Source organism: Enoplosus armatus, chromosome 14 (assembly GCF_043641665.1).
Source record: "Enoplosus armatus isolate fEnoArm2 chromosome 14, fEnoArm2.hap1, whole genome shotgun sequence".
NCBI lineage: Eukaryota > Metazoa > Chordata > Actinopteri > Centrarchiformes > Enoplosidae > Enoplosus > Enoplosus armatus.
In genome coordinates, this window is record NC_092193.1 from 14,593,641 (window position 1) to 14,621,512 (window position 27,872).

Sequence of the window (27,872 nt, forward strand, 5' to 3'; positions counted from 1 at the left end):
AGCAGCAGCAGAGGATGTCAGTCACAGACGAGTAAACATAAGGATTTATATTTTGGGGGCCTTGGAACTGCAACACATTCAGTATAAACCATAAAAATTCAAGGGGCAGAGATGTAACAACTGGTTTTGGGAATGTGCTGAGTTGCAGTCTCACGCTATACTTCCTTTTGCCCTGAAAACTGAGTGACCTCCACTGCTTTGAACGGCTGCTGCAGAGCATCATGGGACTAAATGTAACAAAAACAAAAAAAAAAGCCCGCCAGCCCATTTCTCCAGCATACAGGCCTTTTCTGTTGCTGTGACAACAACAAGGACAAGAGGAGGCAACCTTGGACACCGGACAGCTTTGTGTCGATACAACACTGGCTTCCTCACGAAGGCTGTCAGCTTTACAGCGCACCAACACTGACTCACACTTCACAGCAATTCCATCTGCAGCGGACTGATCTGAAATATCTGTGGTCAAACTGTTTTAATCCAGAATCACGACTTGATTGATAGAAAGAGTGAACTCTGTAACCGTTCAGACCGCCATGGCTGCTAATGGCAGACAACAAAGTTCTCTCAGTGGGTAAAATGATCTAATTATTAGATCTAATTGAGAGCTAACAGTTTCTGAAATGCCACAGTGGAGTTTAGACCCTGAGTGGCTGATTGAAGGTAGGTTCAAGAAGTGTAGGGTGAGGTTAAACTGAACAAAAATACATTTAGCTGTCTGTTTTTGCAGAGAAGTTCACCCAGCTTTTAAGGCAGACATAGAAACATCATGATCAGGGCTGCAGCCAAGATTTTGAATACTGGCGTCATGAGAACAGGTCCCTCCAGCATCCCACCTGTTACCTATCAGAAGATTTTGACCTGACACCAATAAGGTCTCTAATTTATTTGAATTATTTGGATTACCATACTTTATTATGTTAACTTTTCAGTTTCTGTGAATTTTATTCCCCAACATGAAGGTCTGAATGCTGCTGGAAAGCTTTCACACTACCAGGAACAAGATCTGGGCTACTGAATCATTTATTTATTTTTTATTTTTGTCCAAAAGTTTTCAAATTTAAATGTTTCTAAAAATACTGCAAACAGCATTTAAAACATCCACCACGTGTAAGCTTTTCACTGTAAAATGTAAACTCCCAAATTTGCCATGGACATGAGGACATGACCTCGGTGTCCTCAACGGTCGTTACTCATTCACTCAATCATAATGACATGAATTAATGGAAAACATCAACACAGGTCATTTGGATTGTATTGTGATTGGCTGCCATCTTTATTTGTGTTACTTAATTTGCTGTTTTCAAAACATTACCTTTTTCTTCTTACTGTTTGGTCATAAAATGTGTTTTATGTATGTTAAATTGGTATTTGTGTGTCAAATTAAAAGCATTTTACACTAAAATGAGAGAATTAAACATAAATAGGTGAATAAATGTATTAATTAAATACAATTGGCAAGAGGTTTTTATAAGGAATCGAGCCACAGGCATTTTCACATTCATTTATGTGTATGATTTCTGCTCATTGCTTTGTGATTACCATTAACAGGTTATGGTTTAAGCACTGTTTTTTTATTCACTTCTACGTCACAGGTGAGTCATACACACACTGGTGTATACAGGTGGTTTGGCACAAGATAAAACCAAAAGCTTTCACCCTGAAAAAGCTGTCAGACAGGCACTCAAGGGTACTGCATCATTCACTCTCCCCACTGCTCAGTCCATCAGCTGAAGTCAGTCAGAGGAGCCGGTGGCTGAGATGTTGCGTTTAGTATGACATCTTGTGGAGGAAATTAGCATTTCAGCTATAGATATATAGATATATAAAAGTCCATGTTCCCCTCAGTATTATAGCAATAAGGTATAAAAGCACGCACATAAAGGGTTTCTTTAACAACTTTTCAAAATCTCATACGACTCTGGAAGTACAGAAGACATTCAAGACAGTGTATTGTCGAAACACAGTAAAAGCATGCAGTTAAAAACAATATAAATACATAAATAATGTCTTTCTTTTGGATTATAAATCTCACTCACAATCTCTAACAATTCAGCTATTGTGAATATATTTATAAGCTAACACAAAACCCAAATCAAGTGTGTGTCTTTCAGCCAAAAACAATTTAAAAGATGTTAAAATGTCTTTTATTTAATTGCTTTCATTATATGCTTTTAACAGCTTGATGCATCTAGCTCTGTCTGTGACTGTAATTATGAGTTACTTAGTGTTAGGGTGGTGTACAGGAAAGAAATGTCTTGCAGATGTGCAGCAGTCATGACTGAGGGGAAAAAATGTGGACTTCTATCGTCGATGATGGGAAATGTAGTTTAAGTACTTTCTTTGCTTCATCGTATCCTAAACGTCTAAAAGCGAACAAAATGTTATTAATATTAATTTCCAACAGGTCAAAAATGCATAAAACACCGGGCTGTGTAACGGTGATTAGACCTGGCTCCAGAGTTGTCAGCGGTTACACTAATTCAAAGGAACTAAGCCTACATAAACTGACTTCAAATCCCATAATGCTTTGAGGGCTGCGAGCGCCTTCTGGTAGTTGTAGTGGTCATTTCCGTGTATCTATCCTACGTTAGGTGGTGGAATCTGCTCTGCAAAGACAAACACATGTGAAATTATTGACCAGGTAGGGCAAACAGCTTATTCTGCCGGCTCCCGCCTATTGAAGTTGTCGGTAACATTAAAAATGTAATTTAATTTCTTATGGTCAGTCCTTATTTTTCACGTTAATGTAGAAGCTACAACCAGTGTGCCAAACCAGCGCTTACATGGCGATGCATTTCCTTTTGTTCAGCTAGCTTAAGTGTAGGAATACAGAAGCCAAATGCTCAGAAATGTTACTAATTTAGAATAAACAGTGACGGAAAGGATTTAATGACGTTAGCTGCTTAGCTGTGTCCAATTTTAGACACACTGAAGACACATTTCTGACGACACTCGACACGTCGACATTTATTCAGCTAGTCCCGGTGAAGTTACACATTTATCAGCCATATGGTTAGCTGTATAGATGTATAACCTGTACTCTTTATTAGCTTTGAGCTACATTAGTTAGCATTAGCATTAGGCTTGTCGCAGTTATGTTGTTTACATCCGGTAATGCGGGTCTGTTGGCCAATTTGCATGGCTGTGGTGGAGTTAAGGGAAGCAGACCTGCGGGGTAACACGAGTTATTAACTACTAAAAATATATTTTAAATGACATTAATTGAGGTGTTAAGTTAGTGAAGAATGTAAGCACCAGCTGGTCCTGTCATATTCACTAACTGAACTGTCTTGTGTCTCACAGGGTCGTGTGAATTTATGGAAACATGTCAAAGAAACGGGGCAGGTAGGATCAAGCGTGAAGAAACTCTTTTGACCTTCGTGTAATATGACAGTATATTTCAATATGCACCGTGAATGACACAGCAGGAAATACACTAACCTCTCAAATTTAATTTTAACTTTTAGTAACAACTTTAATGCCAGTGTTTCCAGTGTTCAACCTCAGCCTAGTGGCTTTAAACTTGGACAAAACATTATTCCAACACTGTTTGACATCTTTTATATTATGTACTTGCTTGTGTCAGCTCTTCATTAAAGCTGTATCAGTGTTAGATCGCTGAGATTACATTGAATGGGTGTTTGTAATGCATCATTTTATCTCGTGATCAGTTCTTTGTGATTCAGTCTGGCATATTTGGCCTTTGTACTTGGATGATGATTAAAAACAATGTTATGTGTGTTTGTCAGCATGGCATGAGGCTGTAATGATAAACCTGCCGAGCATTTACAGATATGTTTAATAAGTCAAATTAGTCTGACCCGACTAATGGCTTAACACAAATATTTTTGCTGTCATTTGCTGTTATTTTACAGCACTAATGGCTCAGATAAAGCTTCACTGTGATTGTTTACTGCCGACCCCTCTGTGACATGTTGTGTTCATATTAGTGATGGCATGTTTAGAGGAACTAAAGCAAGTTTGTATCTGTAGCAAGATGACTAAACATGACAGAAACTGGTTAAGATGTAGCACTTTGAAGTGGAGGCACCCGTCCCCTAATAGTATGACACTTGTGAATATTGATATATGACAGCCTTACACCCTTGTGTGCATATATATAATTTCTGTAGAATAGAGTCCTCTCTGTTTAGAGCTGGAGTACCCATTTGTCACCCTGGATGTTTTTTAAAGTTAATTTCATATCTTAAAGACCTCCTCAGTCAAATCAAATATTGATTGAATAGCTCATAAAGTTCATCCTACTTTGGATGTACAACTAATATATTAATATGGACCTTATTCCCTCTGTGTTCACAGGAAGCGTAGCAGTGGAGAGCTGAGTGAGAGCTCGGCGTCGACCCTGAGCCCAGACCCTGACAACCTGCTGGGTCGAAGGATTCAGCATACCTGGAGGGAGAAAGGTAATGTGACCAAGTGGAAAGGCACCGTGCTGGAGCGCCTAACTGTGAACAGCTCCCTCTACATGGTCAAATATGACGGCTTCGATTGTGTGTACGGCATCGAGCTCTTCAAAGATAACCGGGTGTCCAACCTGCAGGTTTTGGCAGAGAAAATTGGTGAGTGTGACAACGTCTATCTCTATCGTGGACGTACTTTTTGCTTTGTTTGAGTATGCGTATTGTAAACAGTAAAGTATTGAGAAGTGGTATTTTTATTTATTCTTATTGTGGTAACTGCTTCAGTCACACGTGGTCATTTATGCTGTGTGTTTCTCTGTACCTCAGGGATCACTTTGCAAACAAACAGCACTATTGTGGCACTTTTCTGAGGATTTTCTGTTGGTGTTTTTCTCAATCTTTTCTAGTGTGATGACTAATGCTAACTACCCAGTTCTTCTTTTGTTTATTCTGACAGAATCATGAAACCTCTGGACTTTTTTAGTGAGAGCAATTAGTTATATCTGATGCTAATATAAAGTGCATATTAAGCAAATCTGATAGTCTGTCAAGGATTTTGCAGATGATTTTTGGTGCTTTGGAAGCTTTATAAGAAAATATAATAATATTTTGATGGCGTTTTATACTGTGTCATCTGGGATTTAAAACGTTTTCCAGTTAATGGGCTTATCAAAGTTTCTTCTTCCCGCAGTGAACAATAAGATCAAGGTGCCTCCCGGGGCGGAGGAGCTGGTGGGCCGAGCTGTGGAGCATCTTTTCGAGAAGGAGGACGGTGAGAAAAACGAGTGGCGAGGCATGGTGCTGTCCCGAGCCCCCATCATGACCCATTGGTATTACATCACCTACGAGAAGGACCCGGTGCTGTACATGTACCAGCTCTGGGACGACTATAAGGACGGAGATCTGCGCGTGCTCCCTGAATCAGGTAGAGTAACGAGACCTTTATTGTTTCTGTGCATAAACCTGTCCATGTTTCATATTTCGGATGCTCTTGGAAAGGTGGGAGGAAGAGAACAGGACAAATTTACATAGTCAGCATTACAAAACACTCCAATCTCTCTGCTGCCTGTTTCTCTCTGAACATTTTGTGCAGAGTTTCTGCTTGATTCAACAGTAAGAGAGTACATTCTGTTATAGGCACTCGTGTCTTATCATGAAGAGACAATAAATCTACAACAAATAGAGACTAGCAGAGATGATAAATTAATTGGGGCAGGCATGTTTAGTAGGGTTTAAGGTTCAGCTTCAAAGTGCAGATAATTTAGTTTCAATTCATTTTTTTTTGGCAAATGTTTAAACTTTGGCTGCTTAAAAATGGTAAAAGAAGAAATAGCGTGCCCCTGTTACATTCGTCTTATTTTGTCTGACTGTTGTTTATGTGTCCGTCATCCAGAGAACAAACACCTGCTGCCAGCAGACAGGAAGCCAGGTGAGGAGCCAGAGAGCCTTGTGGGTAAACAGGTGGAGTACGTCACAGATAACGGTCTAAAGAGGACGGGCTTGGTCATCTACCAGGTCCCAGCTAAGCCCACAGTATACTACATCAAATATGACGATGACGTCCACATCCACGTCTACGATCTGGTGAAGACCACTTAGTACTGACTGTCCGGTTTCATCTCCAGCTGATGGCTCATCTCCGACCCGACCAGTCGTTACCTGTTAAAGTGTTAGAGATTTTAAGTTTTCCTCCAGCGAGAGGCGATGTGCCGAAGATCAAAAGCCCTGTCTTTTTTTTCTTTTTTTTTTTGATTTTAATTATTTTCGGGCTCCAGAGGCCTCTTTCATTATCACATTACAAGACATGTTGGTTTTTGATTCTTAAGTTTAAGTTGACCTTAATGTATGACCATTAGGTCCTCTTCAGTGTAAATAAAGCAGGTCTGAGACCGGTTGTATAGCCCAGCAGATGAAATGGAGCTAGACATTTGTGTTGTTTAAATCACACTTGTATAGTGCAACTCCAAATTCATACTTTTTGTAAACAACACATCAAACTAAAAGAATTCAGCTTTCTTACCTATACCTCTATGTTTTACTCGTATTTCATTTCACTTTTATATGCCTGTGCTATTTATTTCATTTGGAATATCTGGCTGTGCTGCTGGTTACATTTTGGTAAAACTTGCCTGCTGTGCTTCATGTGTGTCACTGAGTAGGCCTCCGTTTGTTGAATATAGAAGTAACATTCATTTGACCAGTGTGCTGATTTTACCATCATGGTGAACTCAGATTTCAGTTGAAGTGTATAGGCATTGATGAGAATCGACTGTCTCACATCATGGATATAAGACACCAGATTATCCTAAAAAAAGAAGGTCATGTTTCATATTTCTGTTCTGTTGCATCATGTAAACTGCAAGTTTTCTACGTTATAATAATGTATGAAAAATACTGATGTTGATGTCAAGTTGTTCCAACCGTGTTTGTGCTACACACTATTTATGTAGTTCAAATTGGCGACCAACATTGTTTCGTATTTCGGACTGACGTCTCTATTATTTGCCAAAAATGAATGATATAATATGATATGATGTATTCAGGCCTCCAAATACTGTTCATTGTGACCCTAAATATGTTTTGTTCTGTAAATATAATCGGAGACATTTTTATGAACGTAAAAAAAAACAAGCTCGTCCAGTTATTGTTAAATGCTGTTTGTGTTGCAGTGGATATTTTATCCATTCCTGTGAATGAGTTCCATCCTGGTTGTAAGAAGTACAATACATTAATTTAATCAAATAGCAACCACATTTTATCAGAAGAGGTACATGAGCAACTCCCTATAAATTACTAAAGCACTTCAAGTTATCAGTGAAACGATACAAAGTTGGGTCCTGTTTTTCAAGTAAAGCAAACAATTAGTATAATGTACTGAAAAGGTTTTTGATTTGTTCTGAAATAATGACCTGATGCACATTTTTGTCCCTATGGTTGGGCTGTCTGAGGTTATCTGTATGTCTTACTGAATGGCACGCCACACTTAAAACTATAATTCATAATTCAAGGTCCTCCTCATGACCTCCAGTTTTAAGTCTTTATATATTGCAATTATTGTGGCACAATTGACGTATTCAGAATGTGAATATTTAAATGCAGGCCCTATGTGAAATCCGCCTCTTCATCCACACAATAACATTCTCCTTGACCTCTCATACAGTGAATGGATACTCTACGTGCATTTTGTCAAAGCCGCTGCTTGAATTTACAGCATTTCTTTCTAAAGCACCCATCTTCACCTTTCAAATGCAGTGGCTGAGCAACTTAACACATATTCAAGTAAAATATACATTTTTGAAATCGACTTGATGCGGCCTGCGACTTCCCAGAACACTGTCTTATGTTATGAACAATATACACATTACAGTACAAAAGCTGCTCAGGAGCAGCTCAGTCGACCTCCCTGCATAAATAAACGTAACAAATTGTACAGTTAGATATGAATTTGCAAGAGGTTCCAGCACGCACTGTAGTTTGATGTTCACACCTGCAAAACAAGAAACAACACTTTTGTAGATTGTACATGTTTGTAGATGTTTCTTGTGTGTGAGGTGTTTTAGTTTTAATTTCTGCTTTTCACACTGGTAGCCTGGTTGTGGTGGCTTTGACCAAGTCAGAAACGTTCTCAGAAACTGTCGCCTGTCTTTCTTATTCAGCTTATTAAACAGCTCGATTCTGACATTGACACTTCGGCCTCCCATGTTTCCCAGTGAGGCAAAAGCTGTTACATGTTGCGAGGGGCTCAACAACAAAATTACCAAGATGATATGTGTCATGCTTTAACAAGACTAAAGGTTTGCAGCTCTTTGTGAGCTAAATGCTAACATGCTCACAATGCTAACCTGCTGGTGTTTCAGCAGGTATAATGTTTACCATGTTAACCATGTTAGTTTAACATGTTAACATGCTAACATTTGCTGATTAGCACTAAACAAAGTAAAAAAGTACAGCTGAGGCTGATGAGAATGTCTTTGGTTTTGCAGGTATTTAGTCATAACATAAAAAGTGTCGGACAAATAAAACGTTTGACCTGATGATGGCCCTAGATGAGAAGTCAAAGGATCATCGAAGTTATTACAGTTCATCCTGAATGGGACATGAACAATTATTGAGACATTTCACTCAAACCCACCAATGTGAAGCTCATGGTGGCGCTAGAGGAAAAGTCAGGGAATCACCAAAAGTCAGTAGGCTTCGTTTTTTCTGAGGAGCATGAATCCATGAAATTTCATGGCAGTCCCTCCAAACGTTGTTAAGACATTTCAATCGGGACCTAAGTGGTGGACCACCACCTGACATTGGCCTCCGTAGAGCCACGCTGCTTACATGGCTAAAAACGGGTTGTAACAAATGAAAACTTAACAAAATGAAAAGTAAATCAGCGTGTCATGCTTTGAAAAGTTGAGTAACGAACAGGATAAAGTTTCCGTCAACATTTTCCCTCTAGTTCAGCTGCTTCCCTTTTTTTGTAGCCTATTTTAATCAGCTTCTTGATTAGCTTCTGTATTTAAAGGCCAATGAAATCAGAAACTATTAACTTACACAGTCGATCATTTAGGATCAGAATCATCTTAATGTCTGTTTATTTATACAGCAGTAGACACTCTGTATAAGCTGAACATTATCATAATCCTTATTGATTCCTTTGTCACTCTGAGTTGTGCCCCATAAAGTGGGCTATTAAAGAGGCTGTCTTTGTTGATCGTGCAAAAGGCCTCTATTTTGTAGTGAATAACTTTCCCCCTATTTTCAATAAATACACTAATAACAGCAGCAGTTATTTACAGTACTGTAAGTGATTTATCATCAACAAAATTAAAGATGACCTGCTTAGATATTTCTAATTATTTAATGCCCAGCACAATCTGCCATGAGGTGGAGCTTATGTCTGATAACAGGGTTGATCTGTGTCTGTTCATCAAATGTCAGCCCTGCTTTGATGACGAGCAGACATGTTCTCTCCTGATTCCTGCTCCTCCTGACCACACATGTAGCCACATGCTGACTGCTGACTGCCTCTCCCTCCCCCAGAGTCCCGCCGAGGTGCCAGGGTGCTGGTGGCGGGTGCCAGTACAGACAGCGGGGAACAGTTGGCATACCATCACGCCAGGCTGGGTGCCCAGATAGTAATAACGACGAGGAGGGAGTGCATGCATTACACAAGGTCTGCGCTCTTGAGAATGTGTCTGATGCAATTTGTCACCTGTTGTGCACTTCCTTTTACACATCCATCACTATTTTCTACCATTTTCTTTCTTCGTGAAACCATCTGCCTGGACTCTTGGCAGCTTTCATTGTTCAGACATAACAATAATGTATCTTTGACTGTGAATACATCACAAGGTCGCGGCGGCTTTGATTTTTAATTCAGGTAAAATAGGACAAATAACGGACCATATGTGCCTGGTTATGGTTGTGATGTGTGATTCTGTCATCGTCCTGTGGGGGGCAGAAGTGCTTGGGGGCCCAAAAGTCTGTACACCTACATGTAACAGTGGGCATGTTTTATTCCTGTTATCCTTTTCTTTATTAACAGAACAATAGGTAGAAACAAAACAGATCAAACCAGGAATATAACCAGAGTGTGTTATAAAATGGTCAGATTCACTGCTGACCACCTCAGTTGTTTCTAAATTCATAGAGCCTCTTTCACACAAGAGAAAAGGGATTTAGCGATATTTTTTACCTTCTGTAAGTGGCTAAAACCAACAGTAAATCAGCCACCTTTTGACTTCTTCCCCAAACAGGCTGAGAGCTGTGCATGAGCTCTGTGAAGGGAGCCTTCTGTAGAAGCACTATTTATACACTCACTCAAATATGTGAAAGGTTGTTATTAGAGAGTCCTTGGCTCTATTTTGTCTGTGAGTTACATTATTACAGGACCTTCCTCAAAAAACCTTGAAACTTTGTCTGCATTCTTATTGGCCAATAAACAAATGCACTTGACTCTTTTGTGTTGCTTAGCAACGCCAGCCAGTCCCTGGTTTTTATATATGAAAAACCAGCATGCTGCCAATCTGGAGACTTACAGGGTGCAGTGTGAATGAGACCAGCCTCCGATGCATTTTTAATTAAAACGTTGCAAGCTTGCCTGAGTGAAAGGGGCTGTGGGTATTGTCTGGGTGACATGATTGATTTATAGGTTTAGTGTCAGTGGAGATAAAGATAATTTGTCATTCAAATTAAACGTACATGTTGGTTTCATGTCAGCTTTGGATTTCAGGTATGGTAAATCCAACAATCCTTAATCCTTGCATTGGTCAGATGACATTTAACGTAAATAAAGTGACTTTGTTTTTTTTTAAGAATGTCCTCTTTTTTTAATTTGAGGCGGGCTTGACTTTTCTGTTTAAAGCTCCCTGTTTGTCATGCGTAACAAAAACGGGGATCTTGTCAGGTCACTCATGCAGGTATCCTGGTAACAACAGCAAAAAGAGACAGTATTTGTGGTTTCAAATTGTTAATGGCTGAAGCATCAAGCCTTTTCCATCATTTTCATCCAATCATTTTAAATTTCCTTTTTTTTAATAAATATTTGTGCTCACCTCCACTGCTTTTTACATATAAATGGTATATATTTAAGTACAGCTGGTAGAATTTGACTTAATGTTGACGCATCTTGATGATGTGGAGTCATTTGGAGTCTTTTAATTGTACATCTGTGTCTGTTACTATATTTATTTTCTTCTGTGTCTGTTAAATTTCCTCATGTATGTGAATATGGCATCAGCTGTTACACCAGTACCGGAGCAGAGAGCAGGATCTGTCGGACTTGAGTCTTCTCTGGTGTGTGAGCAAGCCTCTCAGACTTCTTAGTGACTGTAGATGTCTTATATTTGCTCAGGTCTGTTTACTGATATTAATCAAAGCTCAGAAAAGGCCCGGCTCTGCATCCACCCCATGAGCAGACCAAATACTGGCAGTGAAGTGTAATAAAAAGGATGGATACTGTGTATATGAGACTCATTCCCTAATTATTTCTGAACCTAATGGGCCCCATAGCGCTGCCACTACAATAAGTTCTCACTGAACACTGTCTTTGGCACCATGCAGCCTAGAAATGTGTTAGTAAGGTCAACACTTCTTTTAATCATTAGGATAATTGCCTGTAGAGTTTTAGGTTTTGTGATATATTTGCCATTTGGTGTACATTATGTAGGAAATTGACTCCCTTCTTTTTCATTCACCTGGTCACTCAAACCTCTGACACACGCTGAATAAACTACTAAAGCACTACAGGAAGCAAGTGCTATCCACTGTCCATTACAGCGACTGAGGCAGCCACTTAAGTCCACGGAGGGATTTAGACCCTTCTTATTGATGGATGACGTGTCTTCGGTCCTCTAAGTACTCAAAGTGTTGCACATAGTAACGCATTAAGTAAGGCTTTCTGGCAGCAGGCCATGTCATCCAAGAGGAATGATACGTTTGAGTGCAGAGTGGAGTGTAGTTAGTAGGACACAAGAACAGGACAGACCAGGGTGCTTTTCTTTTTTTCTTTTCTTTTCTTTGGGATCTCCTCAGCACCTGGAGTGTGTTGTACATATATATATATATATATATATATAGTGTGTGTGGTGGTTTCAGATTCAACTGTCACGTTGGCGCTGATGTGAGAAAATGCAAGAATACAAGTAAGAGGTTGACATTCAGGTTTTATTTCATCAATATAAAAGGCTGGAAACTGATTTCGGCAGATTAATTAATGAACAATGAACATTTAGATTAACAATTACATGTATGTACCATGACTGTAAAGAAGTGGAGTTCAGAATGAAATATCAGAAAGGAACTAAAATGAGTAATACTGGGTTACTTCAGTGTGTTTTGTACAAAGTGTGCTGCTGTATGTCATTATTACAGTATTTCCCCAAGGTTTTGGAGCAGTTTTCATTGTGGATGATTCAGTTCCATGAATATATCTGCTTAAATTATGCTTTTGATTGCAATTTTTGCTAGTAATTAACATTGCTGAACATTAAGGCTTTACCTAATCACACAGGGGCAATGCAGGCAGGGATGAATCAGAATTTTTTCAGATTTTTTAAGGGCAGGTTGCATATTATTGTTGCAGCTGAATAAACAGGAAAAGCCAGTTAAAACGCCAACAGCGAAATGTGAACAGACTCCGATTTGAAGAGCTGTGCAGGTTAAAGCTGACGTAGACTGAAGAGCACTGCTTGTGCTGAGAGGCAGACTGGGACTTGTTGTTCTTTGATCAGCGTCACAACAAAATCACTAGTCTTCCACTCAGCACTACCAACACTTTGCCAATGCATACTCTCACTCCACGTCCACTGCTTCAATCTGTAATAAAAAAGAGAGAGACAAGAGACAACCTTGTAACATCACTGGGCCTTGGATTACTTGAGTTTGAATCTTCCCTCCTCTGTTCTGGCGTTAAACATATCGATTTTGCATCGTCACCTGTGCAGGCTTCAGAGCTACAGAGCATTTCAGGATGTGCACGTGTCACAGGTGTTGCAGAGCAATCGGACCACCGGCTGGAGGTGTGTTGCGAGGTTGTGAACTTTAGATGGAAACACTACATGCAATACCCATCTCTGTGTTTCCCTCAACCCATTTCTCTCTGAAGCCTGTTGACATTCCATCCTTCCTTTGTTGTTGTAATGCCAACCTTTCAGCTCCTCTCAAAAGAGGGAGACAGGAGGAGGAGGAGGGGAGGAACAGAGAGGATCACAGCACAGCACTTAGAATAAACCCTGTTCACCATATGCAATGAACAGAAAAGCTAAGCTGTGCACAATTTGCAATTACACCCTATTTAGGTTGAGAAAATTGGAAAATGCGAATGCATGAACATCAACTCAGTGATTTGTGTTTTCTTTCCAGTAAGTCACATTTGGACTGAAAGAAAGAGGGAGAGAAAGGAGACAGACAGATTGTCCTGCATCTCCAGTATGTTTCTGAGCTGGTAGCTATGCAACAAGACTGGGAGTCAGTGGAAGAGGGGGGATGGGAGGATGGGGACAGTTTAGTGTTAGAAGGGAAGGGAGGAAGGGAGGAAACAAGGAAGGAAGCAAGGAAGGGGGGTCCTTGAGTGCAAACTAGAGAAAAGAGGAGAGCTGAGCAGAGACAACTCTCTATTTAGACCAAGAGGAGACCCCTGAAGAGATAATCAATAATGTTCACTGAAGTCATAATATAATCATAATATAGTATTGATTAAAACAAATTACTTCATTTGCTGTTGCTGACATTCAAGCACCTGCCACTCAAACACCGTCCATTCAGTTTCCAGCAGGGACATTTGAATGCTGACCATTAGGTTAATATTCACGAGACACGTCAACGTGATTTAAAAAATAAAAAATAAATATAAAAAAGCTGCAAAAGCGACAAATGAAGCTGTATTTCCGTCCAGATCGCAGCTAAAGAGAAACGAGTAGCCCTCGACGTGGGAGCTGTCCAGTGTCTCGGTGCTGAATGACGCCCTACTTTTCCTCCACGTCCATCTCCTCCTCAGCATCTCGCCTCGATTCCGGCCCGGGAAGAAAAAAAAAAGAAACATGCCACCTGTTGCTGCACCGAAGTTTTCTCTCAGGAGGATATAAAGCCGAAAAAGACCTCAAATGTCTGACACATATGATCTGCAGCGACCCTGCTCCTGAGCTAAAGTGAAGTCAATTCTCCTGTTTTTTTTCTTCTTCTCTCTTCTCAAATCACGGCAACATGACGACATGATAAACATTTTCCCCCAGGCGAGGCAGGAAGAGGAGGAAGGGGCTGTCATTTAATTTCCCGTAGACGCAGTCGGGGATTTGAACAGCTATTTGTGTTTTCCTTTTTATTTTAATGGCTCGAAGGCTTTTTTGCTTCATCATAATTGTTTTCCAACCCTGAAGTACAAGACAAATCAGCAAAGGCAGCTTTCTGTTGAGCGGGAAACATTGCAAGCACACGAATATCCTGCAAATAAAGAGCCTAACATGCATTCTGTTAATAGGACAAAAGGCTGTAAGTGATGGACTCACCGTGTGTCGACGGGAACAACAGGTGACGCCGACATAATGTTATGCAGCGTGTGCTGGATGAGTAGCCGAGGCTGCGTCTCTTTCTCTGCTGGAATCAGCCGCGGTCTGAGCCCGTGCGCCCTCCCATCTGAGCTCCACGTAATGGTTATCATGATGTTACTGGGTAGGCTGGAGGAAGATGGATCAGCGTGTTTATATATACGTCTGCTGCTCCGGAGAGGACAAGGAGGAGGCGGGACGATGTGGAGTGACGATGTGCGCGAGGAGGCCAATTGACGTGGATTTTTTTTTTCAGACCTCGTTAAGGGTGCGGCCCAAAACCCCAGCAGCCAAATTACATTATATGAAGGTTAAGGATGCATATGAATAAAACATATGGAGGCTGAGGATGTATGTCGATGGGGAATACCGGGTTTCTATTTAAGGAAATGTTTTTGTTTTTGTTTTGTTTTTTGCTGTAGACCTAAATCAATGCAGTTTATTTCAGCGCGTAATTTTAATCTAATCGAGGAAACACCTCACACACACAGAAAAACACCCTAAATTTGCGAGGAGCTCCGATGTAATTGAATTAAACCTGAACTGTGAGATCGAGATAGTGCTTCAAATTAATTTGTGATGGAAACAACAAGAGGGAAATGTTACACACCTGAGGGCTGTGGAAATTGCAAAATGGCAAAATGAATTGCTTTGGAAAACAACTGCGCTAAATACAATTTCAGTCTATCCTCCTGTGCAAATACATTCACACATTTAGGATTAAACACGCCTCTGGTCTGCTCAGTCCAACTGAAGAGCAGCTAAAAGACAGACTCAATACTTCACGGCCATTTGACATAGTTGATGTTAAATGGTGGAATGTAACCAAGTAAACTCAAGTATTATACTTAAGTACAAATGCAAGGTACTTGTATCTAACGTGAGTATTTCCATTTCATGCAACTTTATAAGTCTACACCACTACATCTCAGGTCCAAATATTGTACTTTTTACTCCACTACATTTGTTTGACAGCTTTAGACAACTAAACTGAAGGAGTGTGTTCCTTTATGGGTTAAGAAAATTCTCCTACTTCTTAATCTAAATAAACTATTTAAACCGCCTTGAATTAGTCACAAAGCTGAAAACCTGTTTTTCTGAGCTCCTGCAAAGTTGACTTTTTAGAGATACTTACTACAAACATATGATGATGTTATAGATTATGATGCATTGCTATAGATTAAACTACCCAACAGTGTTTAAAGTAGTTAAAATTAGCTCAAACTTAAACATCTTCAGCAGTAAAATGCAACAAACACATTAATGCAGCAATGATATTAATCCAAAACATCATATGTAATAGTGAAACACTGACAGGGACCATTTTACTGAGTACTTTATTTTATTTTTGATACTTTAAGTGCATTTTTCTGATAATACTTATATACTTAAACTTAAGTAAGGTTTTGAATGCAGGACTTCACGGTGTGGTAGGACCTGAATACTTCTTCCACCACTGCATAAAACACCATTAACTACACTGAGACACAAAACAAGTAACTAAAAAAATGTAAAATGACCAAAGTCAACAATGTCAACAATAAAACCTTTATGCATAAAATAATAATAAAATAATTAATAAATAAAACAAGTGTTCCCATGGAGATGCTATCAACATCACAACCCAGCTATGATGTAGTATACCATTGTACACGTACCATTACAGTCTTATGTCTCATGGACAATTATAGCACATATACCCCCGTAGGCTGTTAGAAACTGATGTTCCCAAATCTAAGTGGGTTGGTGGATAATAATCATAAGTCATTCCTGCATTAGTGCTATCTTCAAATGACATAATAGTCAAATCATACTGTTACTCGTTGTTTTTGAACTCCTCGGCAGTTTAGCAGTAGTCGTAGACTGGTAGGGTCCAAGAGAGTGATTTAAATTTACAATTACTGTACGTTTAAAAGCTTAGAGTTTGGCTTTAATATTGTTGGATTTTTGTTCAAGTACATTACTGACTGTAAAACTGAGCAGCATTATCACAGTCAGCAGAGGTGTCTGTGCTTCTGTCTCTCATCCGATCTGAACCAGAGGAAACAAAGACCTGTCAGAAGTGTGTGTTTCCTTATAAAGAATTCAAAAATGAAATTTGAACGTCTGACTTTTGGTCCAGAAGGACTGGATTATACCTCCTTGTGAATTACAATTCACAATCATAATAATTGTTAGTAAGCCTCATGGTATCAAAAAAGCTTTGTCAGTAATTAGACACTTGGGTGGCATCTGCCTTGTGAAAGTAGTCTATGAGGAATCATCCCTGAACATATACACTGTTACAAGACAAGGAAAACCCACCATGCAGCCAGAATTCTTCAAAAAGCAATATGTGTGCAGAAACATACAGAATCCTGCTCATAATTAGTCTACATTTTAGGGCTCCATCTAACAACTATTTCCACTTCGTCTATAAAATGTCAAAAATGATTCTCAAATTCTCTCTACAAGGGACACGCAGAGAACAGGAAGCAACTCCTCATATTTGCCAAGCTGAACTGAACATTTTTATTTGTTAGGACTGAAACTGGAACCCACTTATTTTTATTTGAATCAGTTAGTCGCTCTAACTGCCATTTCATTTCGGAGGAAGACACTAAACAACAAGGACATCATGAGAAGGATGTTTCCTGCTGCTTTCAGGGCCCTGTGTGACATTTCACCAAAATCTTTAAAAGCCTGAAGACAATCAGCTGCAACTGGATCATTACGATGCGAGCTGTTTGAATCATAGCATCTTCTCTGACACCTGCAATTTGACAGCTCGTCACAGTTTACAGTCTGTGGAAAAACACGCTACTCCCCTTTTTATGAATACAAAGGTCCTGCTGGGGTTAGTGACTAGTGTCTATTTGTAAATAAGGCACATGAGTGACCCTCCCTGTCTTCTGTTCCCTCTGACAAAATGACCAAAAAGCAGCAAAAAGCAGCTGCTGGCTGCAGCTATTAGTTTCCACAAAAGCCTTGTTCCTTTGATATCCCTGCAGGCCGGTTATCAATGCAACTCAAGAGTCGGGCTTAGGGAGGAACCTGGGGGAAGATCCTGCTCGCTGTGTTGTGAGGCTTTAGTTGTATAATGAAGATCACAGTCTGTGCCTCTTGATAGAAACATCAGGAGGTAGGATTACGCATATTAGTGATCCCCCTCCGTTCTCCCCTCTGCTTTCAGGGCTTAATGTTAACATCTGCCCACCGAGAGCCACAGATGAGCTGGAAGACTGTGTTGAATGTCTTCCATTCAGATGATTTATCTGATCACTATAATGGACTATGCATGTTATTTAGATGACATTATAACAGGGTATGAAGGGGAGAAAGGCTCTGGCTCTCTGGTGTTGATAGACGCTGAGTCACATAGGCCTACAGTATCTGATCTTCATCACACAGAAAAACAAACACTTCACTAAAAAAAGACCTTTAATTTTTGTCGTCACTAAATTAGCAGTAAAATTTTTCATTATTTTTTCTTATTCAAAGTTATTATTCCAACAAGATGTTCAATATCAGCCATTTTCTGATTTCTCTCTGTAAATTATAGCAAAACCACGAGAGCAGAATCATTTAAGATCCTTTGTTCTTCATGTATTTACACCCTTCAGCTGTTGTTTACGCTGATAAAAATCCATTTGCTGTTTAAATGTGTAAGAGTGAGTTTGGGCAGGCCACAGGGCACGAGCAGAGGTGTGGGAGCTTTTGGAGGCGGCGTACATTCATTATTTTTCATACCCTGGGTGAAAACTATGCTTGTGTGGGCTGGACTGGTAATATGATGAACATTTGCAGACTTCCAGGGAACAAGGTGAAGCCACAGGATGTTTTCTGGCCGTTCAAAGCTCTCATTGTAACTGAGGAGAAAATGAAACCAGATACAATGTGGGGGTGTTTAACCTTCCTCACCGCCTGCTATAAAGACAGTCAACATTACTAACAGGATACTCCTCCAGTGAGTGTTAGATCTGATTCTCACCTTCAAGGTAACACAGGTTAAGGCTGATTGTATGGGTGTGGTAGCAGCAGTGTAGCTCTGTATCACTGGCTGTGGAGTAGCTCACACGATGTCTCCCTCTGGTGTTCAGTCTGAACACAGGAAGGCACATCTACTGAAGCACACAGGTGACTATGTAAGGAACGAATTATAGGGGAAAAAAATCAAGAAATGAGTGGAGAAAACCTAATGAATACAGGCTATTCCATACAATATGTAAATGTTCAATCACCAGATCTCAACCCAATTCAACGCCAATGGGAGATTTTTCCACCACCATCATCAAATAACCAAAATCTGGGAATATCTTTAGGAAGAATGGTTCAGAGACTGAAGCATTGAAGCTGTTCCAATATTTACCAAACTATAGTTATGTTGCTAAGAAGGATCACGATAGGTAAGGACACCAGAAACTCATATATCTAACAAAATGTGACCCCAAATGGTGCTTCCCAGTGAGTGCTACCATTAAGAGATAAATAGGTTTGAAGCTCTTTCCATGTTCTTGAAAACAGAAGAAAAGTATGCATAATTAATTTCTTTTTATAAAGGACAAATCATTTCCTAAAACAGCTTGGCACTGTGATTTTAGAAAACACCATTCACACAGTAATAAATAGTGCATTTGTTGAGGACTATTTTCAGCTGTGGATAAAACCACATTTGGTTCTCGAGTCAATATTTACGCTAGCAGAGTGGAATTAAAATAAACGACAGTGCCCGTGTTCATAGTGATGAAGGAACATGTCACCCAGTGCAGAAGTGTGGCTCATTCATGTGTTTTTGGAGCTCCATGGCTCAGAGGAACAAGATAGATCAGGCTTCCACTACACAGGAAATAGTTGTTAGTACCTATAAAATAAAAGTATTCTTTAAGAAAGCCTGGGCTAGAAAGAATGATATAACAATGATATTGCCCATTTTACTTCACAGCAGCAGGCTGATTTTATAGGTCTACTCTCGAGTTATTGGACAATAAAACAACAACATAATGTACAAGATATGATCATTTAATTGATGATTATCTCTCAGTACAGAAATATTTTTCTTTTTAACATTCTTTCTGTAATTCAAGTTGGCAGCGTTGTCTTGATTTTGAAGTGGCATTAAAATAAATTTCCAAAGAGTTTAGCAGTGAAACTGCCCATCAGCTTCCCACAGATAGCATTAGTAAACAAACATGCCGTTTTCTGTACAAGAACCTTTCTACACAACACAAATAAATAGCATTCGTTTAAATGCGGCACGCTAGTCGACTCAAACATTCAAACGGGGGAAAAAAGAAAATCAAAACTGGGAGAACATAATGTAGATGATATGAAATCTTTTTCCAGATAAAAAAAAAAAAGTACAAGAGCATTACTGCTCAACACAGAAACAGTCTGAAGTAGCAAAAGACAAGCACCCCGAGCTTGAATATATTAGCAGACACAGCAGAAGCTCTGCACAAAGCAGCATTTAACTGATTTAATCCCAAATGTTTTTACTGTGTGCTTTAGTTGCTGTTACAAACTACACTGATAAGCCAAAGTGTTTTCGTTTTTGCCTGATTTTCCATTTAACAAAGTAGAAACACAAAACGACTGAAAAGCTTCAGTCAAGTGACCTTAAAATCTTCTAATTTTCACGTGAATTACTTTTGTAAGAAGTTGTTCTAATGTACAATTGTGTTACCAAATAGTTAGTCTTCTAAGATGTGCCGTATGCCATTACTAGAGTTTTCTTGAGATTATGAAACAATGAGCCAATACTGCTTAATATCATTAGAGTAAAAATTAACTTAATGTCAGATTTAAAAAAGGAGATCAGGCCCATTCATCCAAAAACAGCACAGGATTATGTAATCTGTTATCAGTGTGCATGAAACATTATTGCCTCTCAGTAAAATAAAAAGACAAGCTTGGATTTTTTTAACAAAGCCAAATATACTCCACAGATAAGACCGAAAACCGACAGAAATCTACCAGCCTTTGAAACAAACACACTAGTAAGAATATATGTTAAAATATGTAAAAAAAAAAACGAAAACAAAAACTGAATAAAATAAATAGACAATCAAAAGGACAAACTCAATATTTGGCAGGTAAGCACAACATCAGTCTGTAAACAAAACGTAATCACATGGGGAGAGAAACACCCCAAAATTCTCCCGGTCATCAGAGATCACTGGTCTGTTGGCCGAGGCAGTGGCTCCATCGTTCAGGAGGAAGTGGAATACTGTACGTATGTATGTAGGCTATGTTACTCCTCTGCCCTCCACACTCTGTGCACCTCTCCAGCTCCCTCCCACCTCCAGCTACAACTTGGCTAAATAACTAAGGGCAATCGAGGGGGCCCTCTGTAGACTACGGAGGTGAACACTCAAAGAAGGGGCCCATTTACAGCTTGACACATGCAAAGATTAATTCCCTTTCCCAGCTTCATTCCCTCGTAGTACAGAGGTGTGCTTACTACCGGATCCTGGTGAAGAGGTTCAGCACTGAAACCGATTCCTAAAAGAGGGAGGGAGACAGAAGAAGGTAAGATCAACACAATTACAGACGGATAAAGGGAAGTAACAGATGGACCAGAGCAGAGGCGGGGATTTTAGTGAGAAAACAGGAAGAATTAATACCTTAGTGGATCTCATCTTGCTAAAGACGTTCCAGAACCGAAGTGTTTCATCTCCAGCTCCCGTCACAATGGCCTCTCCGTCAGGGGACATGGCCTGCACATAAAGTCATTATTATACGCCGAATATACAAAATGTAATTAGGGGTATGCAAAAGTAGATTTTATTTGCTTCAGCTTTATGTAACCTTGGGACTAATGGTCTGCAGATAACACACACACACACACACACACACACACACACACACACACACACACACACACACACACACACACAGTATGTACTGACCAGGTAGAGTACTCTGTAGGAATGTCCAGTAAGTTTGGCCACTTGAGTGAGAGAGGGATACTTCCACACCAGGATCTGGTTCTGGGAATAACCGTGTGTGCTGACCTGCAGAAAAGAGACAATGTTTTCTACATATTCGCCTCAGACTTAAACGGAACATTGTTAGTTTGGGCCTTAGTATGTGCCTGTATACTGTCAAATAAAAATCATAACATATCCATCTCCTTGCATGCAGTACATGTTTTTTTTTTTTTTTGCCTATTTTAGCTACACCTTCCAACAATGCTGAAATGACGTCATTTACATGTTGCATCTTGTTGGGTAGTGAGTCATCTCGATTTAGTTCAGAGTTTAAAAGGTAACTTTACTACGAACACATAACTTCTATGATGCTGTGTACAGCGCGAGCAAAGCTTAAGATTCCTAAAACACAGGTCCTTGTACATTACTGTATTACACCTTTGCCTGCATTTAAAAACAAACAGAACCATGCATTCTATCAAAAGCTTCAGGCGACTCACCAGTTCGTTAGTGTGCTTGGACCAGGCCAGGTTGCAGACCTGAGAGCCGGTGTCTGTGCACTGTAAGGGCTGGCCGGTCAGAGTGTTCCAGAAGCGGATGCAGCGGTCTGCTGTGCCGCCTCCGGAGGCCAGCAGGCCGTGTTGGTGGGGAGACCAGGCGATGGCCTTCACTGCAGCCAAGTGCTCCGTGTACTGCTGCACCGGGAGGACGCTCGAGTGGTTCCACACCAGTAACTGGAGGCAGCAGGTTGAAACGGGGGGAAAGAGGAGGTAGAGGAATGAGTTTGTGAAAAAGTGGTTCTGACACTGACGTGCAGCTCACAGACAAACAGGTGAGATTCTCCGTCTACGTACCTTGTTGTCATTTCCACCTGAGGCTAGCAGCTGGTGGTCTGTGCTCCACTTGAGCCCGCACACTTCCTGTCTGTGTCCTTGGAGACGGCGTTCAGACTGGAGAGGCGGGGCTCTGATGTCGCGCTGCAGGATGACCCGATCGCGGCTCCCAGACGACAGCTGGTCGGCATTCCATGCCAATGCACCTGGCAGAGAGATCAGAGGAAGGATGATTCACCGACCATGAACGAGAGATGTTGCTAAACAACTGTGTGAAAATGAATGACGGCTGTAATGTTTCACTCGTGCAACCGTCCCCGCCTCCAGCCTCTCAACTCACCCACTCTGGCCGTGTGTCCTTCTAGGACGGAGAGCTTCTTCCCTGCTGCTGCATCCCAGATCTGTACGTAGCCTTTATGAGTTCCCACTGCCACCAGGTTACCCTAAAAATCAGGCCGCACACTTTGAATATCACACTGACGTACAAAGCGTCTGTAATGACTTCAAACAGCTTTTAGAAAAAACAGGTTGAAACAGAGCTTGCACACCAAAACTCCATTTGCATCTTTACGAAACGTCAAGTAACAGTCCTTTTCCATGATGGATCTTTGTCAGGTCAGTTACTCTCTGCTTGATCAGTTAAAATGTGAATTGAGTTTTGGTAAGCGGGCTCGACTACAACCTTATTTGAAAAGATAACAGGTGAGAGAGAAACCCACCCTCTCTGACCAGCCCACTGATGTTACAGAATCTCCTTCTACAGAAAGGTCACATAGACGCGTCACCTAAAAAGACGGAGAGGAAAGAATTAAAATCGATTAACATCGATCAATTTCATCCCAAGACTCTTTTAGTTAATATGTATGATACAGAAACAGTATAGTAAATACACTGCTGGATGCCTCTGCTTTGCTCAATGCACTTGTTTATCAGATCACACTCACCTGGCTTGTGCAGGCACTCCACAGGTAGACACAGGTGCCCAGTCCAACACTGAGCACATTCAGAGAGGACCAGTCCACTAGGTTGAGGTAGAAGTCGTCCTGAAGCTCTGGAGCATCCAGAACTTTGAAAGGAATTTTGGATATTTTGCGTGTAGGTTTCCTTGGCGATCGCAGTAGTTTCTGGCTGCAAACACAATTTTAGTGATAAATACAATGTTACTTCTACCAAATGGAGGAGATAACGTTTGAGGAATGACAAGGGAAACATATTACCTGTTACTACTGACAGGTGATAGAGAATATGGAGAGACTGTGTTTCCATCTTCTTCTGGCAGAGCCCTCTTAGCACTTACAGAATACTACAAAACACAAACCGATGATTAGTGATGCAGGAAAAACTCCCCATGTACTCCCCACCAGTACATTAGACGCTCCAGTCATGTTAACTGTTATTACACTAAAAAGGCTCCTCTTGGCAGGAGTGGACGGCTGCAGACGGCGGTCCTCTGACTGGGGGTCCTGGACTTTCTCGATGCCCGCTCCTAGCAGCTCGTTCTTCAGCAGAGCCGAGTAAGCCAGGCCATCCGCTAAAGGCAAAGAGGAAGAGACAGAGGGGAAATCAAACCAGGCTGTCGAAATGATTAAGTTCAAACACTGTGCTCCCTCTGCAATTTCTTAGCTCTCTCTCTCTCTCACATCTCTAAAGATCAGGGAGAATTTTTCACTAAGCTTTGTTCAGGCCTTATCTCTAGTTTCCATGAGCCTGCCCAGGCTTAGTAAACAAGAGAAGGTCAAATGATCCAGTTTGACCGGAGCAGACAGATATCTGACAATGTTTTTCATGATTATAAGAAGTTTTAGGTCTGAGTCTGGTTGGGCTCTAGTTAAAAAGGTTCAATCATCACAGATGTGTGGATACTGAGGCGGAGGTTGGCCGATAAGTAACAAGAAACCGATGTACAGACATGTCAAAGGAATGTTTCAGGTAGTTTACAAACAGTCTCTATTACATAGTTCGTCCACCAGAGAGCACTGACTTTTAAATTTTGGCAGGTACAAAAGTACTTGTTTATATAAAAAAAACATACACGTAACATTGGCCAATAGACATCGCTATAATATTTCTTAAACTCTAAAATATTAATATCGATTGGGCTACATTTTACACTCACAGCAACACACAGACGTGCCATCATTAAAACTTCAAACAGCCAGAAATCGACAAAAGGCTGAACTGCTAGAAAGACAACAGTTCATAGTTCAAATGTCTGCAGTAAAGGAAGGATATATACAGTAGCTGTGCCTCTGGATCAGATTCATGATATTGGTGCCACTGTACCAAAAACAAAACTAGAGCTGCAACAATGAATCGAATAATCAATCAACAAAAAATAAATCGGCTACCATTATAGTCATATAAAAATGTATATAATACTGATTTTCCAGAATCAGAAATACTTTATTGATCAATTACACAAGGGTAAAAAAAAAGTACCAGAACTCTCTCTACCAGCATGTTTGGAAAGGGCACAACTTCAAAAAGTTAAAAATACGAAGTTATGATAAAGGAATAAAGGAGAAAAGTACAAAAATAAGAAAACAAACAGGAGCAACTGTCACAGGCTGCATGCACACTTTCAGGCAATTATATAAAATTTTCTGGTTCAAGCTTCTCAAATGTGAGGATTTGGTGCTTTTGTTTGTCATATATGAAGGCAAACTGAAAATCTTGGGGTTTTCAAATAAAAAAAGAGCAATTTGAATACATTACCTTTGGCTGAGGGACATTATAATGGCATTTATCAATATTTTCTGACATTTTATATACAAAACAATTAAAGAAATAATAAGATTAATCGATAATAAAAATAATCATTAGTTGCAGCCCCTAAACATAACTAACTTGTTTGTGTTTCGCTAAATGTGAATGTACATATTTCAAGACACTTTAACACAATATATTGTTATTTGTCGCAGCTCCAGTCTCTTAGTATAAAGGTGGATTGATTACCTTTGTTACTGTCTGTTGTGCCGTCTTTGGTTTTCCTGTTTTGATTGTGCGACTTTTCAATTTCCTGTTTCAGACAATGAAATAAATAAATGATCACTTTCAACCAAATCTTTAAGCGTGTTATGTATTTACAGAGAAATTAAAGAAAAATGTGAATAGATAGTGTTTCCTTGTAAGCCATAATCGACACTCTGATCTCGAGAACACTGTTCTTTTGATAGGAAAGACAGTGAAGTCCTGGGTGTATTGTCGCAGACTCACATTGATGCGGTGGAAGTTGACACTCCAGTTGGCTCCAGCCCGGGAGGGAATGAAGCGATCGCCATGTTTGCTAGGGGAGGACAGGGGGGAGCTGGTGGGTGTCAGAGCTCGCACCGCTCCTACAGCTTTCTACACAAGAGAGGAGAGGAGAACGATGGCAGATGGTGCATTTGTTTGAGGTGTGAACAACAGGAGGCTACATTCACAAAACTCAGTCATTTGGCCAGTAAGGTCTTGTTATCACTCAACACTAGTGACATCGTCAAATGAAGAGGATGGCCTGTTAAACCGTTTATTCTTCCAACACACTGAGAGTAACACCCTTTCCGCCTATCGTAAGTCCTTTGCTAGTTAACAATCCTCTTTGGGAGGGGCTCCCATCATGCTATCATGTTCAAAATAATGACCTAATCATAATAGTCACGTACTTGTCAAGACTGTTAACCCTGGCAAGGTGAGGCAATCTATAATCATTCTTTTTAAGAACTACTGGTTCAAGAGGAAATAAAAGGGTGTGTATTATTTACTTACTATGGGGCTTGCGTTCTCATTTTGGATGTTGATCTGCCTGAGCAGCCTGCACTCATAGTCCTGATCCATGATGCCTGAAAAACAAGATAAGACCGATTAACACAATCGTAAAACTGTGAGATAAAAACAATCATAAAAACCACAGTTTCCAGAATGGACATATATGCATGTGTCAGATGATAAGTAACAGACACTGGTACTCTCATAGTTATGACTTGCTGACTTCTTGCATATTTTGTCTGACTCACCACTGACGTGTCTGAAAAAAGAGAGCAGATGTCTACCAGTAATGTGGCAAAATATATATTTCTGCAATTCGCAAACAACTGTAATATATTGACAGCTATGGCTACTTAGCTCATAAATGACTGATAAGCAAACTAAGACATAAGGCTGCTGTGAAGCACTGGAAATAACTCTTATATTCAATCAATGAATTAATTAAAACAAATATTGTGAAATTGTGAAAAAACACTCATCACAAGTTTCCATTGCCCATGGTGATGTCTAACAGAGAAAAGCAGCAAATGTTCACATTTAAGGAGCTGGAACCAGCAAATGTTTGACATTGAACTTGATAAATTACTTTAACAATGAATGGATTATCAGAACATTATCAATTTTTTGTTGTAATCTTTCTGTAATAGCCACGTACATGTTTTGACATGACAAATTAAATGATCCACTTTGCTAAATTCACTGCTGAAGGCTTACTGGCAAGCCGTGTTGTTTCACATGTTCTCTCATGGGACAACGAGTATCACACTAAACACAAGACGTTCCTCCGGTATCGACTTATTATCACATTTGTTATTAGGTAAAGAAAGTCATTTAGTTAATGTCAATAACATTTCACTGGATTATAATGAAAAGACCAACGTTATAGTCACCTTCAGGAAGCATTCCTAGAGATAACCATGAGAGAAATCCGACTTCGTAATTGCTGTGTTGTGATAAATTAGGCAACAAAACTGTCCATTACAGTTAAAGGCATGAAAAATCCATCGATACGACTACAACGACAAACCAAAGAATTGGTTAAACTCAAGAGCCTTAGTTTAAATCCCTCTTAAACTAGCTAATCAGGGGCAAATCTGTTCGTAAATGACAATGACATTAGTTACAGTGCTCATGATCAGCTGCGGGTGGGCTCAGTACTCTGCTAACAACACTTAAATTATCTTTGTGAAAACAAGCAAAGTATAAATGTAAAACCTTACTAACTACACGTATTTGCTAGCTGGTTCCAAGAAACAAAAAACTCGTTGTGTTGTGGTGGTTATCGTTGATCTGTAATCACAACACTAAAATGTTTGAAAACCCAAATAATTAAATTATCCAACATACAAAGCTATGCTAATGCTAACACTAGCTCAGCTGGCTGACCTAACGTAAAATACGATAGCTCTCGGGCTAATGCATTAGCAACATTGTTTGTTCACAATCTTCACTTGTATTAACACCTACCGTGCCCCGATAAGCTCCTCCCGTGAAGCGCCGTTGAATTACTTTTCTTACTGGTGTCAATTCCAGTTGAAAAATCTTGTTTTATGCGTTTTACTCTTAAAAATAGAGCAAGCAAAATACAAATGTTATCTTTTGCCGAACGTTCAATTTGGGCTCGCTAAGCATCACGGGAAGGATGTGACGTCGCTGATTTTGAATCACACATTTTGCGTTGCTAAGGAAACGTGTCACAGTCACAATACCTCTTCCCACATATTCAGTGGAGTTCATGTGAAACACACATTGTTAACATGCCAACTAAACTGAGGTGGCGCAGTGACAACAGTTTGTTTCTGTGAATTTGTAAATGTGTAAATAATAGTTGTTTTTTAGTTAGTAGTTAGTTAGTAGTAGCTATTGTTTTTATTTATTATATCTTGATTTTCTACTTATGTCTCTATTGCACTATCCTGTATGCTGCTG

At 39.9% G+C, this 27,872-nt stretch overlaps 2 protein-coding genes across 4 annotated transcripts; one reads left to right on the forward strand and one right to left on the reverse strand.

Annotated features, from left to right (window-relative positions):
- The first annotated feature begins 2,574 nt into the window (after window positions 1–2,574).
- LOC139296496 (spindlin-W-like) lies at window positions 2,575–7,593 on the forward strand. 3 transcript variants are annotated; one of them, XM_070918907.1, is made up of 5 exons: window positions 2,575–2,641; window positions 3,304–3,345; window positions 4,321–4,580; window positions 5,113–5,346; window positions 5,815–7,593. In XM_070918907.1, exons 2-5 carry the CDS (start codon window positions 3,326–3,328, stop codon window positions 6,018–6,020), a joined length of 720 nt encoding a protein of 239 aa, XP_070775008.1. In that variant the 5' UTR covers window positions 2,575–2,641; window positions 3,304–3,325; the 3' UTR covers window positions 6,021–7,593. The 3 variants fall into 3 exon arrangements, with proteins under 3 accessions (XP_070775008.1, XP_070775007.1, XP_070775010.1); XM_070918906.1 differs by having other exon boundaries at window positions 2,595–2,703; XM_070918909.1 differs by lacking the exon at window positions 3,304–3,345 and having other exon boundaries at window positions 2,602–2,641.
- Window positions 7,594–20,640: 13,047 nt separating this feature from the next.
- Window positions 20,641–27,540, reverse strand: LOC139296715 (fizzy-related protein homolog). Its single transcript, XM_070919195.1, has 14 exons — window positions 27,411–27,540; window positions 25,940–26,017; window positions 25,413–25,528; window positions 25,152–25,215; window positions 23,597–23,727; window positions 23,414–23,499; window positions 23,141–23,324; window positions 22,916–22,981; window positions 22,537–22,639; window positions 22,218–22,402; window positions 21,864–22,097; window positions 21,343–21,447; window positions 21,058–21,150; window positions 20,641–20,935 (listed from the first exon to the last, which is right to left on the reverse strand). The coding sequence occupies exons 2-14, from the start codon at window positions 26,010–26,012 to the stop codon at window positions 20,894–20,896; spliced, it is 1,482 nt and encodes a 493-aa protein (XP_070775296.1). The 5' UTR covers window positions 26,013–26,017; window positions 27,411–27,540; the 3' UTR covers window positions 20,641–20,893.
- Between the last annotated feature and the right edge of the window lie 332 nt (window positions 27,541–27,872).